We start from the raw sequence: 22,973 nt of genomic DNA, 5'->3' as shown, positions 1-22,973 counted from the left end.
GTTGCTCCATTGCTCAGCAACTGAGCTCTTCTTAGTGCCTGAGGCCAGGCTATGGAGCCATCCTCAGCACTTGAGGCCAACATGCTCCAATTGAGCCATTGCTGCAGGAGGGAGGGAGGGAGGGAGGGAGGGAGGGAGGGAGGGAGAGAGAGCACTTCGTATTTATAAAACCACTTTCTGAAAGAGATAGAGCTCTCAAACTCTAAGGCCTGCAGGGACCAGGCAAATAGCATAGATGAAGCTAGCCTGGTATGAGACATGTTGGGGCAGTGGAGACTGTAGCATATATATGTTCCCGCTCACTGTTGCTCTACAAGGTGCACCCCATGCTACTGCTCAATCTTCCTTTTTATTTTTTGTATTTATTGATTTTTAGAGAGGAAGGGAGACAAAGAGAAAAACATTGATTTTGTTGTTCCATTTATTCATGCCGTCATTGGTTGATTCCTGCCTGTGCCCTGACCAGGGATCAAACCTACAATCTTGCCATGTCAGGTCGCTGTTCTAACCAACTGAGCAACCTGGCCAGAGAATCTTGGGAGGGAGGGAGGGAGGGAGAGAGAGAGAGAGAGAGAGAGAGAGAGAGAGAGAGAGAAGTGAGAGGGGGAGGGGTGAAGAAGTAGATGGGCACTTCTCCTGTGTGCCCTGACTGGGAATCAAACCTGGGATATCCACATGCTGGGCCGATGCTCTATCACTGAGCCAGTCGGACAGGGCTCCAACCTATTTTCTAGGTTTCCTCCCCTCTAATATGGGACAATAATAGTATTTACTACCCAGGGGTGTTGTGGTTACTGTGAAGATCAAATAAGGGATCCCGTCTCCTTCCCTGGTGACATGTGGCATGTCCGAAAACATTTTGGTTGTGATAGCTGATTGAGGATGCTACTGACACTTAGTAGGTAGAGGCTGGGGATTCTGTTAAACATGCTACAGTGTAAACATTCTACAGAAGAATGACTCAGCCTGCCCTCCACCACGTAACCCTGAAATACCATGATGTTCATAAAGGCCTCACCAAGCGCCTGGCACATAGTAAAGGTTCAATAAACGCTGACACTGCTAAGATTCTTCCTACCTCTTAAGTCATAAACAAGGCATGGTCTGTGCTTCTGACACCAAGAAGCTGAGCCTGGCTACCCTGGGACACAGAATTAACCAGATAGGCCCTGGCTGGATAGCTTGGTTAGTTAGATCATCATCCCCAAAGTGCAAAGGTTACTGGTTCGATCCCTGGTCAGGGCACATACAGGAACAGATTGATGTTCTCGTGTTTCTCTCTTCCTCTCTAGCTAAAATCAGTAATAAAAAAATTAACCAGATAGAGCACTCACTTAGGTGCCAGGTCCTATGCTGACAGCTTTACATGTGCACCCCCCCCCATAACCCTCAAAAACCTGCTATTATTGTGCCAATTTAGAGAAGGAAACAGGTCCAGGGAGGTTCACAAGTCACCAAGCTAGACAGTGCTTGCACTTCAACATAGGTGTCTGTATACTCTTGTGGTACAGAACGGTGGCAGCGTGTACAGGCTACCTACCATTTTTTCAAGGAAGGTGGCAGGGGGTGCTGGTTTATGTATAAACTCTAAATGGGAAACAAAATGAACTGGCAACAATAGTTGTCTCTGGGACAACTGGGAACCTGGGAACGGGGAGGGTAGCTTTTCGCTGTGTATTTGGAAGCATGTGAATATATATTATTTACTCAAAATAGGAATAAAACTGAAATTAAAGAGACCAAGTTCTTAACAACCAGCATTTCCCTAAGTCACCCAGGTTTAAATGGGTTTGTTAAAAACAGAATCAGACACACCCAGGGAGGGGCTTGGATATCTGCATTTTACAAGCCAATCTTGTGATGCTTGAGTTCAGGCAAGTTTAGGAAAGAAAACATAAGACTAGTCACAGCCCAGAAATCATTCCAGGGGGACCGCAGGCCTCTCCAGAGCCGGAGGTGGATCTCTCAGGAGGGTGCTGGAAGATGCCTTTGTCTTCTCTGGGAAGCAGTGGAAGGCTTCATTCAGGTGCCCCTGCCTCGTCCTAATTGTCCTCCTTGGTCCAGCTCGTCCAGGAACAGGGGAGGGGTGGGTCCTGGTGCATGTGATGCAGGATGGAGGCAAGAAGCTGCCACAGGAGACAAGGATGGGCCCCTTTCCAACTCAGCCCACAAAGCTGCTGTGGGCTAACTTCCAAGTCAGCGTAGGACAAGAACTGAAGGCCACACTTTCCCCCAACCTTCACTTTAGTCAGAGCACTTTGTATTTATAAAACCACTTTCTGAAAGAGACAGAGCTCTCAAACTCTAAGGCCCGCAGGGACCAGGCAAATAGCATAGATGAAGCTGGCCTGGTATGAGACATGTTGGGGCAGTGGGGACTGTAGCATATATATGTTCCCACTCACTGTTGCTCTACAAGGTGCACCCCATGCTACTGCTCAATCTTCCTTTTTATTTTTTGTATTTATTGATTTTTAGAGAGGAAGGGAGACAAAGAGAAAAACATTGATTTTGTTGTTCCATTTATTCATGCCGTCATTGGTTGATTCCTGCCTGTGCCCTGACCAGGGATCAAACCTACAATCTTGCCATGTCAGGTCACTGCTCTAACCAACTGAGCAACCTGGCCAGAGAATCTTTTTTTTTTCTCTCTTTATTCAGTGAGAGGAGGGGAGGCAGAGAGACAGATTCCTGCATGTGCCCTGACCATGATCCACCCGGCAAACCCACTAGGGGGCGATGCTCTGCCCATCTGGGGCATTGCTCTGTTGCTCAGCAACCGAGCTCTTCTTAGCACCTGGTAGCCATGGATCTATCCTCAGTGCCCGGGACAACTCACTCCAATCAAGCCATGGCTAAAGGAGGTGGGAGAGGTAGAGAGAGAAAAAGAGGGGGAGGTGTGGAGAAGCAGATGGGTGCCTCTCCTGTGTGCCTTGACTGGGAATCAAACCCAAGACATCCACATACTGGGCCAATGCTCTACCACTGAGCCAACTGGCCAGGGCGCATCTTCCCATTTAAAAAAATATATATTTTAAATTTTGAGTTGAGTGGGGGGAGAGACAGAAGCATAACTTATTCCACTTAGTTGTGCACTCATTGGATGCTTCTCATGTGCTCTGACCAGGGATCGAACCTGCGACCTTGGCGCACCGGGACGACACTTTATCCCCCGAGCCACCCTGCCAGGACCCTCCATTTCCTAAGCAAAGCCAGAATCTGCCCATGTAAAGATTCCTGTGGAGGTCCAGGCTCTGGGCCAGACTTTCCAGGTTTGAATTCTGGCCAATTACTTAACCTCTTTGGGCATCAACTTTGTCATCTGCAAAAAGGAGACAAATATTCCTGCCAAAATGCACAACCTGATTATAACAACGACAAAAGAGCAGAGAAACCAGACTGAGGCAGCATTCTACAAACCACAGGTCTGGGCACTTCAAAAATGTCCATGTCACAGGGATCAAGAGAGGTTGGTCCAACTCCAGGCAATGCCATGCTTCCAGATGGAAAAACCACTGCTGGAAAGTACATGACTGAGAGAAGCAGGAAAGTGAACGCAAGCGGTCCTTTAGTATCGCATCGCTGTCAGATTTCTTGAATGTGATCACTGAACTGTGGTTACATAAGAAAGTCCTGGGTTTTAGGAAGAAGTATTTAAGTATGAAGGGTCTTGACATCAGCAACTAATGCATATGGCTCAGGGGCGGGGGGGGGGGGGTGACACACGACACACTGATCTTCATGATTCCCAGTCTCTATATTTGCAAATCTGCCTACTTGCTGAGGTTGAATATGGAAACCCTCTGCTCTGTTTCTGTTCTCATCCTGTAAATAAGGATCTTTCTCACGTTCTAGTGAGTACCACATTTCCCACTTTTTGTTGATTTTGCCATTAAAAACGGCCCTCAAGCATCACGTTGAGGGGCTGTCGTGCACCTGGTGGAGAAAAGGCTCCTTCCTATCAGGGAGGCACGCTTCCTTTCAGGCATGAGAGGTGGTTCTGCTGGCCCTGAATTCAATGCCAGTGAATCAACACTATATATAATATTAAATAAGGTGTCTTTACATAGAAACATATATAAACAAGGTTACTTATCCTTCAGCTGACAAAAGTACTGTGACCTGAGGCTCACAGGAACCTAACCCCGTCTTTCCCACAGGAAGTGTTCACGGTCATGTTATAGAACAGAACTACTGTGAATAAAAAGAATTGACTGCATATGTATTTCAGTTACTGTTGTTTGTGCCACTCTTTTGTAAGGCCTGAAATTTCTCAGAACGTTGGAAAAAGCAATCTGTTTAGAGGCTTACCTGATCAGGGCACCAGAAGAAGTAACACCAGGCAGCCCAGACCCAACAAACGCAGACACGAGAGAAGGCATTATGAGTATATTTATGTAAACACACACACACACACACACACACGCGCACGCACAAACGCGCACACACATACACACTCAACGCTGAATAGGGCAGGGGAGGTCAAGAGGGAAAGGACAGGAAGCATCCAGATGGCACTGTCATGGGCGAGGAGTAGGGACAAGAGGAGCATCTGTCCCGGCTCTGGCTCCCATCAGTGGCCTCCTAACAGGAGGTGAACCCGGAGCTGGAAGAATAGGAAGTACTTAGTCTCCCAGAGGAAAGTTTCAAAGTGCAGTCATTTCTCTTTAAAAAGAGCCTCTTCCTTCCACTCTCTGCCCCCGGCAGAAAGCCTGCACCCTGAGCAAGCGGTCCTTGAGGCCGGGGCAGGACATGGCTGTGGGGAAGGGTGGAAGGCCAAAGCTAGGAAAAAGTGCCCAGGCCCAGGAGGGCTTAGGCATAGTGGCTGCCAGGTGTCAGGGGGTGGTCCCCTCTGTGGTCCAGCTGGTCCTGCAAGCGGGCGAACTCAGCCAGCTCGTTGAGCTCCTGGAACTGTCGGTCCGTCTTATGGCTGACCAGTGAGCGGTAGAAGTGGACGGCAAAAACGATGAAGATCAGGCCGAAGGGGACCATGATGGTGGTGGAGGCAATGGCGGCAGCCTGGCCCGGGGTGATGCCACTATTGCTGACATTGGCGACCACACCAGGTGCTGGGGGCTTTGTGGTGAGCTGTGGTTGGTCTGGCTGCTTCTTGAGGGGCAAGAACTTGACCCAACAGAGCAGCACGACCTCGGCCAGGAAGAGCAGCGTGCCGATGACGGTGGAGAAGGCCCAGGCCAGCTCGATGTGGCGGTGCATACGCTCGTGGGGCGACTCCTTGACAGAGTTGAGGTTGTGCACGTTGCTCACCGCCTCGATGTTGGGCAGGATGCAGGTGCTGATCATGAGCGCAAACAGGTGCACAGCCACCAGCACTGTTGTGCAGGCACTGAAGGCGATGAGCAGCCCAGGTGGGTAGTCATGGGCAGCATCTAGCTGTACCTCCACCATCGCCACCTGGGGGGGGGGCGGAGAGGCAGACTGAGCACCAGGGCAGCCTCAATCCACAGAGGCTGCCTTCCTGTCATTAACCCTGGGACCCTGGCAACATCACCTGACCTCAGCTGCCACATCTGTATAATAAGAACCATAAGACCCATCCAGGCCCTGGCTGGTTGGCTCAGCAGTAGAGTGTTGGCCCGGCGTGTGGAAGTCCTGGGTTCGATTCCCAGCCAGGGCACACAGGAGAAGCACCCATCTGCTTCTCCACCCCTCCCCCTCTCCTTCCTCTCTGTCTCTTCCCCTCCCACAACCAAGGTTGCATGGAAGCAAAGTTGGCCTGGGCGCTGATGATGGCTTTATGGCCTCAGTCTCAGGCGCTAGAATGGCTCCGGCCACAATGGAGCAATGGCCCATATGGGCAGAGCATCACCCTCTGGTGGGCATGCCAGGTGGATCCCAGTTGGGCGCATGCAGGAGTCTGTCTGACTGCCTCCCTGCTTCTAACTTCAGAAAAATACCAAAAAAAACCCCCACCAAAACCATCCACTGGGGGTTGAAAAGCTACTTCTAGAAAGTACTGGTAAAGAAAGTAGGCTTGGAGCCCAGGCTGCCTGGATTTGAATCCCAGTTCTGCTGCTCAATAGCAACGTCCTTAGAAAAGTCACAGAATTTTTTGAGCCTCAATTTTATTGGTAAAATAGGAACATCATGTTATTTTAACAAAGAGGAGCTCCTGGCATGTGGCAGACAATCTTCCAAACAGCAACCGCTGTTCTTACCACCTAGCCAGGTATTAAAATCCAACTGCCACAAATGGTTAAAATGGTCTTATGAATATGTATATATATATAATTTTTGATATTACAGAGAGAGGAGAGGGTGGGAAATGAGAAGTATCAACTCATAGTTGCTTCACTTTAATTGTTCCCTGGTTGCTTATTGTATGTGTCTTGACTGGGCAAGCCCAAGATTTCAAACCCATGACCTCAACATTCCAGGGTAAGGCTTTATCTACTGCGCCACCACAGGTCAGACTATGAATATTTTACTATGACAAAAAGTTTGCATTAAAAAAAAAAAAGAAAGAAAAAGCAGCTTGACCAGTGATGGCACAGTGGATAGAGCATCTATCTGGGATACTGAGGACCCAGGTTTGAAACCCTGAGGTGGCTGTTTTGAGCACAGGATCATCAACCTGATCCCAAGCTTGTTGGCTTGAGCCCAAGGTCACTGGCTTGAAGCCCAAGGTCGCTGACTTGCGCCTCTTGGACAAGGCATGTATGAGAAGCAATCAATGAATGAATAAAGTGATGCAACTACGAGTTGATGCTTCTCTTCTCTCTCTCCCTCTCTCCAAGGGAAAAAAAATTCTTTAAAAAGAAAAAGCAGCCTGACCATGTGGTGGCACAGTGGATGAAGCATCAGACTGGGATGTGGAGGACCCAGGTTCAAGACCCCGAGGTCGCCAGCTTGAGCGCAGGCTCATCTGGTTTGAGCGAGGCTCACCAGCTTGAGCCTAAGGTCGCTGGCTTGAGCAAGGGGTCACTTGATCTGCTGTAGCCCCCGGTCAAGACACATATGAGAAATCAATCAATGAACAGAGGAACCGCAACGAAGAACTGATGTTTCTCATCTCTCTCCCTTCCTGTCTGTCTGTCCCTATCTGTCCCTCTCTCTGACTCTGTCTCTCCCACAAAAAAAAAAAAAAAGAAAAAAAAAAGAAAAAGCAACCACCCACCACCTTCCCTGTTGGCTCCATACCACCTTTTCAAGCAGAAGCACAGGGATGGAGAGGAAGGTCATGCCCAGGTCCTTTCTGAGAACACACCGCACAAACCAACAAGGAACCACGAGAGGCTTCCCAGAAGAGACGGGCTCCAGCTGGGGGCAGTGGGACAAGGCCTCAGGCCATCTACTCCGGGCACAGGGCCCCATGGCTGACGCACGAGCTGCTCCCTAGTTCCTGAAGAACTATGGGCCCGGGGTCACCTGGGGCACACTCCAGGATTGCCATCCACTGCTTTTCACCCGGGCCTTGCAGATCACCCCCATGTGAAAGTGCAAGCTCATCAGATCTGTGCTCTGGGCAGCAGGTGGTGGGCACACTGCCAGGGCCTGCCTGCCAGGCCTGGAGCAGTAAGTACCAACTGCAATACCATTAAGGAGAGTGACCCTTCATGAAGTGTTCACTAATTATGTGCCAGGCTCCGCGAGTGGGAGGTCTAATGCTGAAATGTACCCATCAGCCCCACACCAGCCTGCCCTGACCCCTCCTTCCTCCTGGGCAGGGTGGTAGGCTCCTTCCTTCCCCACTGGCTCTCCTTCTGCCTGTCGTGTCTAGCCTTGTTTGCTTTTATTTCTGGCTCCGTTATTTAGCTGTAACTCTGGCAAGTTTCTCCAACTTTCTGGGCCTTGGTTTCCTTATCTGTAAAATGGGAATAATGGCACATGGCTCGGCGGGTGGTTGTGAGGGCAGAGTTAATCTGATGTAAAAGACTGATACTTATGCCCTGGCTGGTTGGCTCAGTGGTAGAGCGTCGGCCTGGTGTACATGAGTCCCAGGTTCGATTCCCAGCCAGGGAACACAGAAGCGCCCATCTGCTTCTCCGCCCCTCCCCCTCTCCTTCCTCTCTGTCTCTCTCACCCCCTCCCACAGCTGAGGCTCCATTGGAGCAAAGTTGGCCCAGGCGCTGAGGATGGCTCTGGTTGCAGCAGAGCAACGCCCCAGATGGGCAGAGCATCACCCCCTGGTGGGCATGCCAGGTGGATCCCGGTCGGGCGCATGCGGGAGTCTGTCTGATTGCGTCCCTGTTTCCAACTTAAATAAAAAATAAATAAAAAAAAGAAAAGAAAAAAAAAAGACTGATACTTATTACCCTGGCATTGTTTTTTGTTTCGTTTTTATATTTTTCTTTTTTTTTTTTTTTTTTTTTTTTGCATTTTTCTGAAGCTGGAAACAGGGAGAGACAGTCAGACAGACTCCCGCATGCGCCCGACCGGGATCCACCCGGCACGCCCACCATGGGGCGATGCTCTGTCCACCAGGGGACGATGCTCTGCCCATCCTGGGCGTCGCCATGTTGCGACCAGAGCCACTCTAGCGCCTGAGGCAGAGGCCACAGAGCCATCCCCAGCGCCCGGGCCATCTTTGCTCCAATGGAGCCTTGGCTGCGGGAGGGGAAGAGAGAGACAGAGAGGAAAGCGCGGCGGAGGGGTGGAGAAGCAAATGGGCGCTTCTCCTGTGTGCCCTGGCCGGGAATCGAACCCGGGTCCTCCGCACGCTAGGCCGACGCTCTACCGCTGAGCCAACCGGCCAGGGCCGTTTTTATATTTTTCTGAAGTGAGAAGCAAGGAGGCAGAGAGACAGACTCTCGCATGAGCCCGACCGGGATCCACCTGGCATACCCACCAGGGGCTGATACTCTGCCCATCTGGGGCGTTGCTCTGTTGCAACGAGAGCCATTCTAGTGCCTGAGGCATAGGTCATGCAGCCATCCTCAGCACCTGGGCCAACTTTGCTCCAATGGAGCCTTGGCTGCAGGAGGGGAAGAGAGAGATAAAGAAAAGGGGAAGGGTGGAGAAGCAGATGGGCACTTCTGTGTGCCCTGGCCGAAAATCGAACCTGGGACTTCCACATGCTGGGCTGATGCTCTACCACTGAGCCAACTGGCCAGGGCCTACCCTGACATTGTTGTACAGAGTAAACCCTCAGGGAAAGTGAATTTTATTATTATTATTCAGTTCAGAAGAACCATCATCCCCAGAACCACTGTAAAATCCTGAGGTCTCTCTTCTCTGGCTGGAGAGGTATGTACAATCCAGAGCTGATTTTGGGGTCTGACACCTTTGAGAATCTGGTGACAATAATGGACATCTGCCTTAAAAGGCCCAGGTTTATATAGTCATAGGATTTTTCAGATAAATTCAATGGGCTTCACAACCCTTTGTTCTGGAATTCCCACAGCTGAGGACTGTACGAACTTTTCAGCCCAAGAGTTTATAAAATGTTTCAAGTTTTTCTAAAGCTGGAGCGGTGACATTAGCATTTTGGCTGTTTTTAAGACCATTGCTTGCCTAAGGCCAACCCCAGGAATTTAGTCCATGTCAGGGAGGGATGTGGGGCATCAGGACAGGCCACCAGGGCATGGCGAATTCAAGGCCAGGTGCGGAGGCCTCATGGTCTCTGTCTCCAGGGCTGCCCACAGGGAAAAGGGGGGCACACCCCCTTCAGCGAGGGATGCCTTCTGCCACCTACCCACCCCCAATACTTCCTCTTCCTGTTTTGGCTTGCTGCCCCGGAACCTGAAACCAGAGAAGGGACAAGCAGGAAAGCCCGCTGCTTGGCTGCCCTGGACCCACTGGCTATTTATTCACTCACTGGAAATGTCCAGACCCTTTAGGTGTGCCAGGCCCTGAGCTGGACACGGGGAGCATGTTGGGGGGGGGAGCATATACAGGTAATGCTCCCTTACCTGGTACCTCCCCCTGTCGATGGCTGTCAAAAGTGAACTGGCTCCTCCACTCACAAAACTGTGAACCTTGAATAAGTCTCTCGACCTCTCTGCCACAGCTTCCGCATTGATGCAACGGGGCCTACCTCTACCGGCTGTTAGGAGGATTCATGAGTTCACAAATAGAAAGGCCTCAGAATAACACCTGACAAGCCCACAATAAGCTTAGTCAAATGTCAACCATTATTCTTTTATAAGTGAGGGAACTGAGAATCAGAGAGGTGAGGTCAGTGGTCCCAAAGGTTCACTTGGCTCGGAGCCTCGTGAAAAGGGAGGCACAGGAGCCCTTCTCTCCCTGGTTCTGCCACTGTACACTGCCTCGAACCCAACTCTCACACTGTATCCCTAGCCCTAACCCCGCCCCATGTCATGGTGTGAGGAGGTGAGGCCTAGGGCAGGCGAGGAAGTCCTGAGGGCAGAGAGTCCATGATGGAAACAGTGCTGCAGAGACCCTCCCAGCCTCCCGCCCCAGGAGGACACAGTGAAAAACGTTGTCCATCAGCCTGGAAGTTGGCCTGTAACATTTATCAAATCTGCAGGTGCCTTGATACTGGACTTCCGGCCTCCAGAGCTGTGAGAAATAAATGTCCGTTGTTTATTAGCCATCCACCCAGTCTGCAGTACTCTGTTATAACAGCCCAGTGGGATGAAAACAGTCACCGAGGAGATTAAATGAGGTCTTGACATGTGTTTTAACACCGGGCTGGCCCACAGGAGGTGCTCAATAAATCTTAGTTAGAAAGAAAAACACAGGGCTTGAAGTGGATGCCCTGTGCTTAGGCTGAAGACAGCTGACCCCTCATGCCCATGTTCTGCCCCTTGGGGTGGGGGGGGCTGGACCCCCATTCTGGGCCTTGTTTGACCCAGCTATAATCTCTGGGCACAAGGAAAAAGCATGCCCCAGACCACAGCTGGCCAGATGGCCATGTCAGCAGGACAGAAACCACTGTTTCCACAACATCTGTCACAGCCACAAGCTTCAGGACCAGATGCAGCTGTGGGGACACACCTGGCCTGAGGACACCAGAATTGGCCAGCTGTCCTCCAGTTCTTGGGCCAGGGAGAGGCTGAGCAGGCGGTTCTGGTTCTGTCTGCAACACTGGGCCCTCCGAGGAAGAGGAAGGGGAAGGGGAAGGGGCCTCTTGCCGTGCTCCAGAAGAAACCCAGTCACCTGCGCTGGACCCTACAGCTCCTGGAACTGCGACCAGGAGGGTTGGCTGTATGCATATACTGTTCCCACACTGGGGATCAAGTTCCACGCCATGGGGCTTGCTTAAAGGAGCAGCTGGCAAAAACCATGGATCCCGATAGAAACTGCTCACAGGAATGAAGCCACTGCTCTTTCCAGAATGCTTCACACCTGGGAAATCTCCCTAAGAAAAGGGAGAGTCCAGTCACAGGGGCCTCCCAAACCTGGCAGGGGATTTGCCAGCTGAATCCGGGAGAGACAGATCAGATTACAAGCAGCTTCACAAGGTAAATATAGCTGGGCCCCTTACACCAAAATAAATAGCTCTCATCCAGCCACAGGCCTGCTTGAACCACAGGGGCCCTCAAGGGCTAGGAAGGGTGAGAGACCACCAGTCCCACCTCAGAATGGTCCATGGACTGCCAGCACATGAGACGCCGAGGCACCAATTCTCGGGTGTTGATGAGTCAAGAGGGCCATGTGATTCTGAAAGGTAGGGCCTGGCTGGCTCTGCCAGCGTCTGCCTACAACGCCTGCCTGAATGCCGCTCCTCACTTCTGCTGGACTCCATAGAGGCCCGGGCCACCAGGCGCCTGGAAGGCCAGGCCCTCTGGAGGCAGCCCTCCTGTGTCTGGCGCGACCCGAGCGCCCACAGCTAGGAAGCATGGCTCTCCTCTTCCAAGCCTAGGCTTCTCTTGTTCCCTCTGAGGAGGGTGGGTGTTTGCAGCCTGGAGCAGGAGAGCCGTCAAGCCACAGTCACCTGGGGTCACCCAGAGCTGTCTGAGCCTGCCCGTCCCACCTCAGATGCAAACCATCTATTAAGAGAGGGCTGAGGCCTCGTCCAGCAGTTTATAAACTCTTTGACCACGACCTCCAGTACTCCGAATATTTCTATAAATAGATACACGCCCATGCATAACAGAAACAAAAGTTCCACCAAACAATACTTATCCTTAAAAGCACCAACGAGGTCTGTTCTTACAACACAGGATGCATGCTGCTGCTTTCCATTTCATTCTATACTTATTTCATTAAAAAAAAAAATGCTGGTTCAAACTCACTCCATTTATGCTATAAACCACTCACCTAGGCCAAACCTGCAGATTGGGGGAGATGGGGGGGAGAAGAGGCCTCGACTCTCTCTTCATCTGGCTAATTCCGACTTCTCTAGGTTTTCCACCAGGTCACCCCTGTTCCATGGCTTCCCAGGCGAGGACAGGGCCACTCATTTATTCATTCATTCATGAAAAATATGTATGGAGAACCTATTATGTGCCTGGAGGGTCCTGTGGCTCTGCTGGAGAGAAAGCAGGAAGGAAGAGGGCCAACTCCCCACCTACCCCCCGCCCGCCCTGGGAGGAGGACAGGCTCTGAACGTTCAGGCTCGCCCTTTCAGGCCGCGGTCAGCATCCTTCAACACGCTTCCACCATGGCACTTTGCTGCGGTGTTCGGAAGATGTAACGGCAGACCATGTTTCCTCCACCCCACTCTACTTCTCTCTGTTTCTCCAGCCTGTGTGCTTCGGTGCAAGACTGGTGAGGGATACACGGAGGTAACACTTGCCTTTTAGGTATTGCAACCTAGGGCCTCTGAGGTATTGGACAGACGATCTTACGTGATCTGCTGGAAATCGGAAGACCACACCAGAACTTGGAGTGGATTTATTCAGCTCACCCTTTCTACGTTTCAGTATTGTATTTTCACATATGTTTTATTAGAACACATTATCACACATACAGACATATGTATACAAGCATACAAGTACTGAGGCAAGTACTAAGAATTTTTGAGAGAGGTGTGCACTCAGAAGTGTGGAAACCGCCACTGAGACCAGGGGCTGGCAAACTGTGGCCTGCAGACTCCAAGTTTTACTTTTTTCATTGTTTTGAGAGAAAAAGAGATGAAGGGAGACAGGGAGGGAGAGAGAGAAAGAGAGAGAGACAGACAGAGAGGGAAGAATCAACTCGTTTCACTTAGTTCTTCCATTTAGTTGTGCACTCATCAATTGCTTCTTGTGCAAGCCCTGACCAGGGGTCAAACCCACGATCTCTGGTGCACCGAGTTGATGGTTTATCCACTTAGCCACCCGGCCAAGGCACACTACAATTTTTACTGGCACACAGTTATGCCCATTCATTTACCTATCAGCTAAGCTAAAATGGCAGATTTTATTTATTGATTTTATGGAGAGAGGAGAGAGAGGGATGGGAAATCAGAAGTATCAACTCATAGTTGCTTCACTTTAGTTGTTCACTGCTTCTCATATGTGCCTTGACCAGGCAAGCCCAGGTTTCTAACACATGACCTCAGCATTCTAGGACGACACTTTATCCACTGCGCCAACACAGGCCAGGCTCTGGGGAGCATATTGAAGACCCCCGTAAGTCCCATCAGAGAAACCTGCTGGCTTTTGATTAAACGTTCTCCAAGTCCCCTATACATCTTGCAATGATTGTGCCCCCTTGGAAAACCTTGGATTCCTTCACCAGCCCTGGACCCACAAACCAGAAGAGCTCAACACAGATGAAAATTCCAGAAACATGCCCCAGGCACTTGTGAATTTTTACAAAAGGCTTCTTATCTGAGGCAGGGAGTACTGTCCCTTTGGGGCATTCAGCAAAATTCCATCTGTACACAGCTCCAAGAGCACGGAACTGGACATCTGGAAGGCTTCAAGGGCCCAGCTGTCAGCCAGCTACAGGGGACTTAGAGAGAGTGTAGCTGAGTAGAAAAGTCTCCAAGTCAGAGTAGGGCTTGAACTTTACTAGCCAGATGATCATAACCTATATGAGCCTTAGTTTTCCCACTGACAGTACATACCCTTAAAAAGTGGTTCTGAGGACTAAATAAGACTGAAAGAAAAAGGTCCAGGCACATGCCTGGTGTTCAGTAAAGTCACATCATTAACATTATTCTAGAATTCATCACTTTAACTCCTCTGATCCAAAACCTTCCGTGGCTCCCCATTGCCTTTCCAAGAATTCAAAGGCTCTAAATAGCCAGTCAAGGCCCTGTACCATCTTGCCTAGCTAGATTCCTATTTCTCGACTACTTTCTATACACCCTCAGCTCCAGCCAGAGGAGTCCCTTTGCCTCTCCCTAAGACCCTCTAGAGCAGTAGTCAACCTTTTTATACCTACCGCCCACTTCTGTATCTCTGTTAGTAGTAAAATTTTCTTTTTGTAGTTTTTGTTTGTTTGTTTTACAGAGACAGAGAGAGAGTCAGAGAGAGGGATAGACAGGGACAGACAGACAGGAACGGAGAGAGATGAGAAACATCGATCATTAGTTTTTCGTTGCGACACCTTAGTTGTTTATTGATTGCTTTCTCATATGTGCCTTGCCCGTGGGGCTACAGCAGACCGAGTAACCCCTTGCTCGAGCTAGCGACTTTGGGTCCAAGCTGGTGAGCTTTGCTTAAACCAGATGAGCCCGCGCTCAAGCTGGAGACTCGGGGTCTCAAACCTGGGTCCTCCGCATCCCAGTCCAACAACCTATCTACTGCGCCACCGCCTGGTCAGGCAGTAGTAAAATTTTCTAACTGCCCACCAGTTCCACAGTAATGGTGATTTATAAAGTAGGGAAGTAACTTTACTTTATAAAATTTATAAAGCAGGCCCTGGCCGGTTGGCTCAGCGGTAGAGCGTCGGCCTAGCGTGCGGAGGACCGGGTTCGATTCCTGGCCAGGGCACACAGGAGAAGCGCCCATTTGCTTCTCCACCCCTCCGCCGCGCTTTCCTCTCTGTCTCTCTCTTCCCCTCCCGCAACCAAGGCTCCATTGGAGCAGAGATGGCCCGGGCGCTGGGCATGGCTCTGTGGCCTCTGCCTCAGGCGCTAGAGTGGCTCTGGTCGCAATATGGCGACGCCCAGGATGGGCAGAGCATCGCCCCCTGGGGGGCAGAGCACCGCCCCTGGTGGGCGGGCCGGATGGATCCCGGTCGGGCGCATGAGGGAGTCTGTCTGACTGTCTCTCCCTGTTTCCAGCTTCAGAAAAATGGGAAAAAAAAAAAAAAAAAAAAATTTATAAAGCAGAGTTACAGCAAGTTAAAGTATATAATAATAATTACTTACCAAGTACTTTATGTCGTATTTTTGCTAAGTTTGGCAAAATAAATCTTTATAAAACAACTTACTATAGTTAAATCTATCTTTTTATTTATACTTTGGTTGCTCCGCTACCCAGCTACTGCCCACCATGAAAGCTGGAACACCCACTAGTGGGCGGTAGGGACCAGGTTGACTACCACTGCTCTAGAGTCTCATCTTTGCAACTTTGTTTCCAACACTTCCTCTGATCAGAGGGCTCTTCCCCAAGCCCTAACTTGACCGCCCTCAAGGCTTGCTGGAATCACATTCTTCCAAATCAGTTAACTTGATAAAAGCAGTCCCAGGCCTGACCTGTGGTGGCGTAGTGGATAAAGCGTCGACCTGGAAATGCTGAGGTCGCCGGTTCAAAACCCTGGGCTTGCCTGGTCAAGGCACATATGGGAGTTGATGCTTCCAGCTCCTCCCCCCTTCTCTCTCTCTATCGCCCTCTCCTCTCTAAAATGAATAAATACAAAATTAAAAAAAAAAAAAAAAGCAGTCCCAACACCATGAGAACAGGGTGGGTGAGATTCCTGGATACCTGGGCTAGGTATATTCTAAGTACTTTGCAAATACAAATGCTCCCCCACTTACAATGGAGTTGCATCCCAGAAAACTGACTGTAAGTTGAAGATATCAAAAGTCAGCCTGACCTGTGGTGGTGCTGTGGACAGATTATCGACCAGGGACACTGAGGACCCCGGTTCAAAGCCTTAAGGTCACTGGCTCACCAACTTTGGCGCAGGGTTGTTGGCTTGAGTGTGGTGGGGTCACAGACATGGTCCCATCGTTGCTGGCTTGAGCAAGGGGTCACTGGCTTGGCTGGAGCCTCTCAGTCAAGGCACATAAGAGAAGCAATCAATGAACAACCAAAGAGAAACAACTATAAGTCGATGCTTCTCATTTCTCTCCCTTCCTGTCTGTTTCTCTCTCTCTCTCTCTCTCTCTCTCTCTCTCTCTCGCACACATACACAAATCAAAAGTCAAAAATGCATTCAGCCTGACCAGGTAGTGGCGCAGTGGATAGAGCGTCGGACTGGGACGCAGAGGACCCAGGTTCGAGACCCCAAGGTTGCCAGCTTGAGCATGGGCTCATCTGGTTTGAGCAAAAATTCACCAGCTTGGACCCAAGGTTGCTGGCTCAAGCAAGGGATTACTCAGTCTGCTGAAGGCCCGCAGTCAAGGCACATATGCGAAAGCAATCAATGAACAACTAAGGTGTCGCAATACGCAATGAAAAACTAATGATTGATGCTTCTCATCTCTCCGTTCCTGTCTGTCCCTGTCTATCCCTCACTCTGATTCTCTCTCTGTCTCTGTAAAAAATAAAAAATAAAAAAAATTAAAAAAGCATTCAATCTACCTAACCTACCAAACACCATAGCTTAGACTGGCCCACTTACATGAGCTTAGAACACTTACATTGGCCTACGGTTGGGCAAAGTCATCTAACACAAAGCTTATTTTATAATAAAGTATGGACTATCTCATATAATTTACTATGTGTATCACTTTTACACCATCACAAAGACGAAAAATTTGTTAAGTCGAACCCCCTTAAGTTGGGAACTATCTGCACTAATTCAATGAATCCTAACCCCAATCCCACGAGGTTGGTACAACTATTGCCCCCATTTTACAGTCGAGGATACTGAGGCCCAGAGACATCATGTGACTTCCCCATGATCTCATAGTTGTAAATGGAAAAGCCAGGACTTGAACCCAAGATGTCTGGCTCCAGCCTCCCACCACTGTGATGCTTCCTCTCCCATAGCAATAGGGCTACACAGGCACGTAAGAAGCTTACGTGCAGCTTACCAGGCAGGTAACTTCAAGCAAGTCATTCAACCCTCTGTAGGTTGTGTGAAGATCACAAGAAATGATACAAATATAACACTTAGCATAAGGTCTAGCCATTTCCAAGAGCCCAACCAACAATAACCATGATCACTACCTGTAATGAGCACTGAGAATAGTAATTCTTACTCATCTCCATCCCCCTCTGGATTCTAAACACAGGTTACAGAGGCTCAATAATGTCTTATGATTTGAGCCTTACCTGCCAACTCATTTTCACAGAAATTCCAAGCAACTTCTGAACCTGTCCAGGAACCTAGAAACAAAAGGGTGTTGGCCCGCAGAGAACTTGAGGCAGATAATCCAAAAATAATTGATCCCAGGTCGTAAAAAGCATTTTGTTTACAGCAAGAGGCTGACCTTCCCAATTATCTTCTGCTTAGGCTAACGTTACAGCCTGCCTTCCCCAGCACACCAAGATGGCCATGTGTGCTTGTCACAATCCTTCAACGGACAGGGTCAGGCCAAGGCTGGCAGCCTCTCACTGAGAGGTAAACTGAGGCACAGATAGCCTGAATCACAGCCTTTGAGGGTACCTCTGGCTCAGGAGCACCTGCAGGATGCTGATCATGTGCCACATCCAGAGCCCCTTCTTGGGAATTTGGATGCTGAGCCCAGACAAGGCTTGTTGTTTCAAGAAACGCTGTCAGGGCCCTGGCCGGTTGGCTCAGCGGTGGAGCGTCGGCCTGGCATGCGGGGGACCCGGGTTCGATTCCAGGCCAGGGCACATGAGAGGGGCGCCCATTTGCTTCTCCACCCCCCCCCCTCCTTCCTCTCTGTCTCTCTCTTCCCCTCCCGCAGCCAAGGCTCCATTGGAGCAGAGATGGCCCGGGCACTGGGGATGGCTCCTTGGCCTCTGCCCCAGGCGCCAGAGTGGCTCTGGTCGAGTCAGAGCAACGCCCCAGAGGGGCAGAGCATCGCCCCCTGGTGGGCAGAGCCTCGCCCCTGGTAGGCGTGCCGGGTGGATCCCAGTCGGGCGCATGCGGGGGTCTGACTGTCTCTCCCCGTTTCCAGCTTCAGAAAAATACAAAAAAAAAAAAAAAAAAAAGAAATGCTGTCAGGAATGGGAATCTTGTTTGCAGTCTTGAGGGTCCACTAAGGTGTTTAACATCAAATCCTTAAAATTCTTCAACCTGTCAAGGGCCCAACTGGGCCTTCGTAATGAACCGGCACACAAGTTCCTCTGTACACATGAGAAAACTGGCCCCAAAGAGTGAAGCTACTGGTCTGAGCCTATCTCCCCATGCCTGAGGAGGGGCCAGGCCCTTCCTCCGATAGTGGTGGGTGGGGTTCTCTCAATCTTCAGGTTCTTGGGAGACCCTCCCTCATCCCCACCTAGAGACCTTAACTTGCCTATCCCTGAAGATCAAAGGTCACATCAGCTCCTCTGGTCTTCCAGGTCTCTCTGGAAGTAAGCCCTTGGGGGCAGGAAGTTGATAGTGCTGACTCACAGGACAAGAGAGAGTAGTCCAGGAAGCTCACTCACTCTGTTTCCATAGAGCCAGGCTGTGTGGCCCCCTGCCTCTCAGAGGCTCCCTCACAAAGCTAGGTGTCTGTGGTTGGGGTGGGGCGCAGGCCAACCTGCCCTACTGAGCCCCTCTCCCCACCCCGATCCCAGCTCTCCCAGATTTCCAGACACGTGGCAAACAGTTACCCTCTTATAATTGCTTCCCCAGAGCCCAGGCCGTCATGAGATTCAGCCCTTCCCTGCTGGCAGAACTTCTGGGGATTCGTTCCATCAGCAGAGCCAAGAAGTCTTTGCCACCCTGACCAGGGAAAATAAGGGTCCCCAAAAAACAGTCTGGGTGAGCCAAGGGCCCCCCAATGCCACTGGTGGACCCTGCCTCCTGACTTCCCCACACTGTTTTTAGCAAAAGGAAAAGGGATGTGACATGTTTAGAAGGCCCACTTCTTTGTGAGGAAGAAAGGGCTAGAGAAGGCAGAAGAGTGTCACCCCCCCCATTCTCACTTCTCCTGGAGTGGGAAGGGGACTGGGCAGCTATAAATTTATGACCCCAAGAAAAAGGGGAATGGGTATCCCACCATCTTCAAAGCACTGCTCTGAAGAGTTGACAAACAGTGGTGTCACTCTCTTCTCCTAAAGCTGTAAAATTTTGTTTTGCTTTAAAAAAATAAGGCAAAACAACACTGCCCCGGCCAGTTTGCTCAGTGGGTAGAGCATTGGCCAGGCGTGCAGATGTCCAGGGTCTGATCCCCAGTCAGGGCCCACATGAAAAGTGACCATCTGCTTCTCTTCCCCTTCTTTCCCTCTTCCCGCTTGCAGCCAAGGGCTGGACTGGTTAGAGCGTGGCCTGAGGTGGAAGGTTGCTCGGTTGGTTGCTTCTCTGATTGATTCTAGAGTGTGTGTGGATCAGCCCCAGATGGGGTTGCTGGGTGGATCCCGGTTGGGGAGCATGTGGGAGTCTGTCTAACCATCTCCCCTCCTCTCACTTAAAACAACAAAAAAAATTTTTTCTGCTATATTTCTCATTCCCTAGGGAGCCTAGTCTTAACATGTCCCACTGAAATGACAAAAGTACCCAAGAGAGCCAGGCCTGTAGTGGCACACTGGATAGAGCATCAAACTGGAATGCTGAGGTCACTGGTTCGAAACCCTGGGCTTGCCTGGTCAAGGCACATAAGACAAGTGACAAGGAACCAGCAACAAGCAATTAACAACCAAAGTAAAGGAATTATGAGTTGATACTTCTCACACCCCACCCCTCTCCTATCTTGTAAAATCAATAAATAAAATCTTAAACAAAAAAAAAGTGCCCAAGAGAGTCCGTGCCAGCTGACCTGGGTCCAACTCCCACTCCAGCAGACTAGCTGGATGGCTCTGGGCAGTCCCATGACCAAGTCACCCCAAAGGGTGGGTGAGGAGTTAGTGTGGAAGTTAAGGCACCCCACGCAATGCCTGGTACATGATGGGTGCTTGGCAAATGCCAGCTCCTCTTAAGAGATTCCTCAGGCATAGGCAGACTTGCCTCTTAGGATCTGAGATCGATAAAAAAGAATTTCATCGTATCAGCGTAAACTAAAAACTAGAGTACCACTCCTGTACAACGCACTCCCTTCCCCTCAAGCCTCCCTCAATTTAATTCTTAATGTCAGAAAACTTCTGAGTAGCAGCCTTCAAGTTTTACCAACTCAGAAATCAAGGCCCAGAGAGGGATTTATCTGAGGTCACACAGGCAGCAAGTAGCAGAGTTCAGAGAGCTCTTCCCACCCCAGTCTCTGGGCCTTTACACTGTGGCCCAGTGTACTCTGGGCCCGCTCAGGGTTTCTAAAAAGTTCAAGCTCCAATGCCTTGGCCCACTTGTTTGTAGATCACAGGGAGAGTACCAGACAAACTCCCTTTCCAGGAAAACACAAAGGGTGTGTAGCCACTCCCTTCCTCCCTCCCTGCGGACTAAGAGCTGAGCACACTCACTGACAAGCAAGAGTTGGGCTAGAGACCCTGGGGGGTTGGAGGGGTGGGACCCCATTCATGCAGGCAGATAATCAAGAAATGTTACTAGCACCCTGCCCTGGGAAACTCGGAGATTCCAGGCCTGAAGGCATTCCCAGAGCCACTTCTCTGCCCCAGCAGCAGCCTGGCCTACCCCAACCCTCTCTCACATCAGCTCAGCCCTGCATAAGGAGAGGAAACTATGCCGACCCACTAAGTCGAGAAAGAGCCCATTCAAAGGGAACATTTCCCATCCTCCTCCCCCACACCCAGTGACTCAGTGGCAGGTTGCTGGAGAAGAAACTGAGGGTGGGGAGTGGTTGTCAAACCCCCAGCCTGAGGCTCTGGGGGGAAAATGTGGTAGGAGAAAAGGGTTCGGGAAATCCCCTCTACTAGGCGGTAAAAGAATGTGACCATACTTTGGGCCTCAAGTGTAAGTGCAGAGAGCGCTCAGGGGTTCACCTCCCCCTCCCCGCCTCCTGGCACCTGCTTCCAAGGACAGCAGACCTTTGATGTCCCTTCCTTTACCCCGAACACTTGTGGAACAGTGTCTTGCAGAACTACTTCGAGGATCCTGCTGTTTTTCCCTCCTTGCTGCATGGAGCTTGACCATCTTAAGGTACCTGAGTCCCCCACCCCTCCGCCAACCATGGACATTTGTATGACACCCAATCGCCCACATCAGGAGTCACTTGTCCCCCACCTCCCCTCATGTCCACGACCGCCTTCTCCCAGTTCTTCCCCTCACCCTCAGCCCGCTGCCCCGTGGGCCCCGTCGGGGCCGCGGGCGGGTGTCGCCAGGACAAGAGAGGGGGGAGGGCAGGGCGGCCCGTGCTCACCATGGCGAAGCCGGAGAGTAGAGCCGAGGTCCGGCTGGAAGCTTTGAGCTTGGCGCGACTCAAGTACAGCTTGCGCCAGGACAGCGCCTGCATCGAGTGCTCGTTGAGGCTCATCACCTCGGAGTAACTCTGGCTGACCCACTCCGGGTAGGTGACGGCGGCCGGCGGCGGCGATCCTGGGGGCTCCCCGTCCCCACTGCGGTGGTGGCTCCGGTAGCTGCCGCTGGTGGTGCTGCCGCCGCCGAGGGGAAGCTCAGGACTGTTGTTGCTCGGGGGCGGGGCGGGCTCCGGATACATGGAGCACGCTGCAAAGGCGCGGGCCGGCCCGGGCGCCAGCGGAGGCAGCGGCCCCCACTCCCCGCTGCACGTCCGCCTTCGCCGGAGGCAGCCGCCGCCTGCCCCTCGCGCGGGCCGGGCCTCGCGGGCTGGAGAGGCCGCTGCAGCCGCAGCTTGTAGGCACGCAGCCCCGATAGCAAAAGTAAGGGAAGCAGGGGCCGGAGTCTGCGCGCCAGCCAGCGTACCGGACCCCCCGGTCTGGACCCTCGGCGCGCGCCGGGATTGGCCACCGCCCCACGCTGTTTTACATGAGCCCCGCCCACCTCGACACCCGCCCACGACGGGGTAGGCGGTACCCGTGCGAGTCATGTGATCTGTCTCCTCCGACGGCACCGCCCATAGTTCCTGGCGCGAAGCCGCGGGCGCCCGGGTCTCTTCCTGGAAGTAGCTCGGGTCCCTCGGCCCCGCTGCGCTCGGGCTGCCGGCGCCTCCTACCTCCTCGGCTGCCTGACGGCCCTTGTCCCGGACTCAGGACACTCCTTGGTCGGGTCGCCTGAGGTCTCCTCTGGGCGGTTCCTGAGGCCAGTTTCCCCCTTGGAACAAGGTTAGCTCAAGGTCTGCAGGAAAAAGCAGGCAGAGATCCAGAGTTCATTCTGTATTGACTGACCATCTCCTGGAGGCCCGCACGGTTCTAGGCGCTGAGGGTAGGGTGAGGAACCAGCTGGACAAGATCCCTGCCCTCGTGGAGCTTTCATTCTAGTTGGGAAGACACACCAAGTAGTAAATTGTAATAGTTTATAAAAGTGATTAAAATAAATAAAACAAGGTAAAGGGGATGGATAGGGCTGCAATTGTCATTTTAGAAAACTCCCGGCAGAGATGTTTGGATCCGTCTTGTCCAGTTCATTCACGCACAGTTCAGCAGCGTCTGACACCCAAGTAGGCCGGGCGGGCACCCCATAAACACGCCAATTCGGCAAATGTTTACCAAGCCCTGTTAAGTGCTAGGCTGAGGATTCCAGGAAAATGGTAACTTTCATGGAATCTTATATGTTAGTGGGGAGAACAGGCGATAAATAAATTAAGTTCACACCTTTCTGACTTGGTCGTGTTTGAGCAGAGAATCCCTGAACCAGCAGTGTAAAGAGCCAGAAACCTGCTTTCCTGGGGGAATGGGAGGCAGCAGGTGCAAAGAACTATCTGGCTGGAGCATTAGGAGGCCAAGGTAGCTGCAGAACAGTGGAGGTCAGAAGTGAGGTGGGTGTAGAGCACTGACTCTGGTGAGAATTGTCCCCGGGGAAGGCTGGACCCTTTACTGTCGAATTCTACCCCCAGCATCTGGAATATCACCGGTCCGTACACG

At 51.4% G+C, this 22,973-nt stretch overlaps 1 protein-coding gene across 1 annotated transcript; it reads right to left on the bottom strand.

Annotated features, from left to right (window-relative positions):
• Window positions 1–399: 399 nt before the first annotated feature.
• Window positions 400–21,929, bottom strand: LOC136325762 (calcium release-activated calcium channel protein 1). Its single transcript, XM_066260622.1, has 2 exons — window positions 21,335–21,929; window positions 400–5,415 (listed from the first exon to the last, which is right to left on the bottom strand). Exons 1-2 carry the CDS (start codon window positions 21,629–21,631, stop codon window positions 4,813–4,815), a joined length of 900 nt encoding a protein of 299 aa, XP_066116719.1. The 5' UTR covers window positions 21,632–21,929; the 3' UTR covers window positions 400–4,812.
• Between the last annotated feature and the right edge of the window lie 1,044 nt (window positions 21,930–22,973).

The sequence above is a fragment of the Saccopteryx bilineata genome, chromosome 2 (assembly GCF_036850765.1).
Source record: "Saccopteryx bilineata isolate mSacBil1 chromosome 2, mSacBil1_pri_phased_curated, whole genome shotgun sequence".
NCBI lineage: Eukaryota > Metazoa > Chordata > Mammalia > Chiroptera > Emballonuridae > Saccopteryx > Saccopteryx bilineata.
The sequence above is the reverse complement of the archived record's forward strand: the minus strand, read 5'-3'. Positions and strand labels throughout refer to the sequence as shown.

Bases quoted from the DNA above. Each gene is read 5' to 3' on its own strand.
- LOC136325762 (XM_066260622.1), bottom strand. From the start codon at position 21,631: ATGTATCCGGAGCCCGCCCCGCCCCCGAGCAACAACAGTCCTGAGCTT. The intron at 5,416-21,334 runs GTGAGCACGGGC...CCCCCCCCCCAG, and splicing joins TACTCTCCGGCTTCGCCATG to GTGGCGATGGTGGAGGTACA.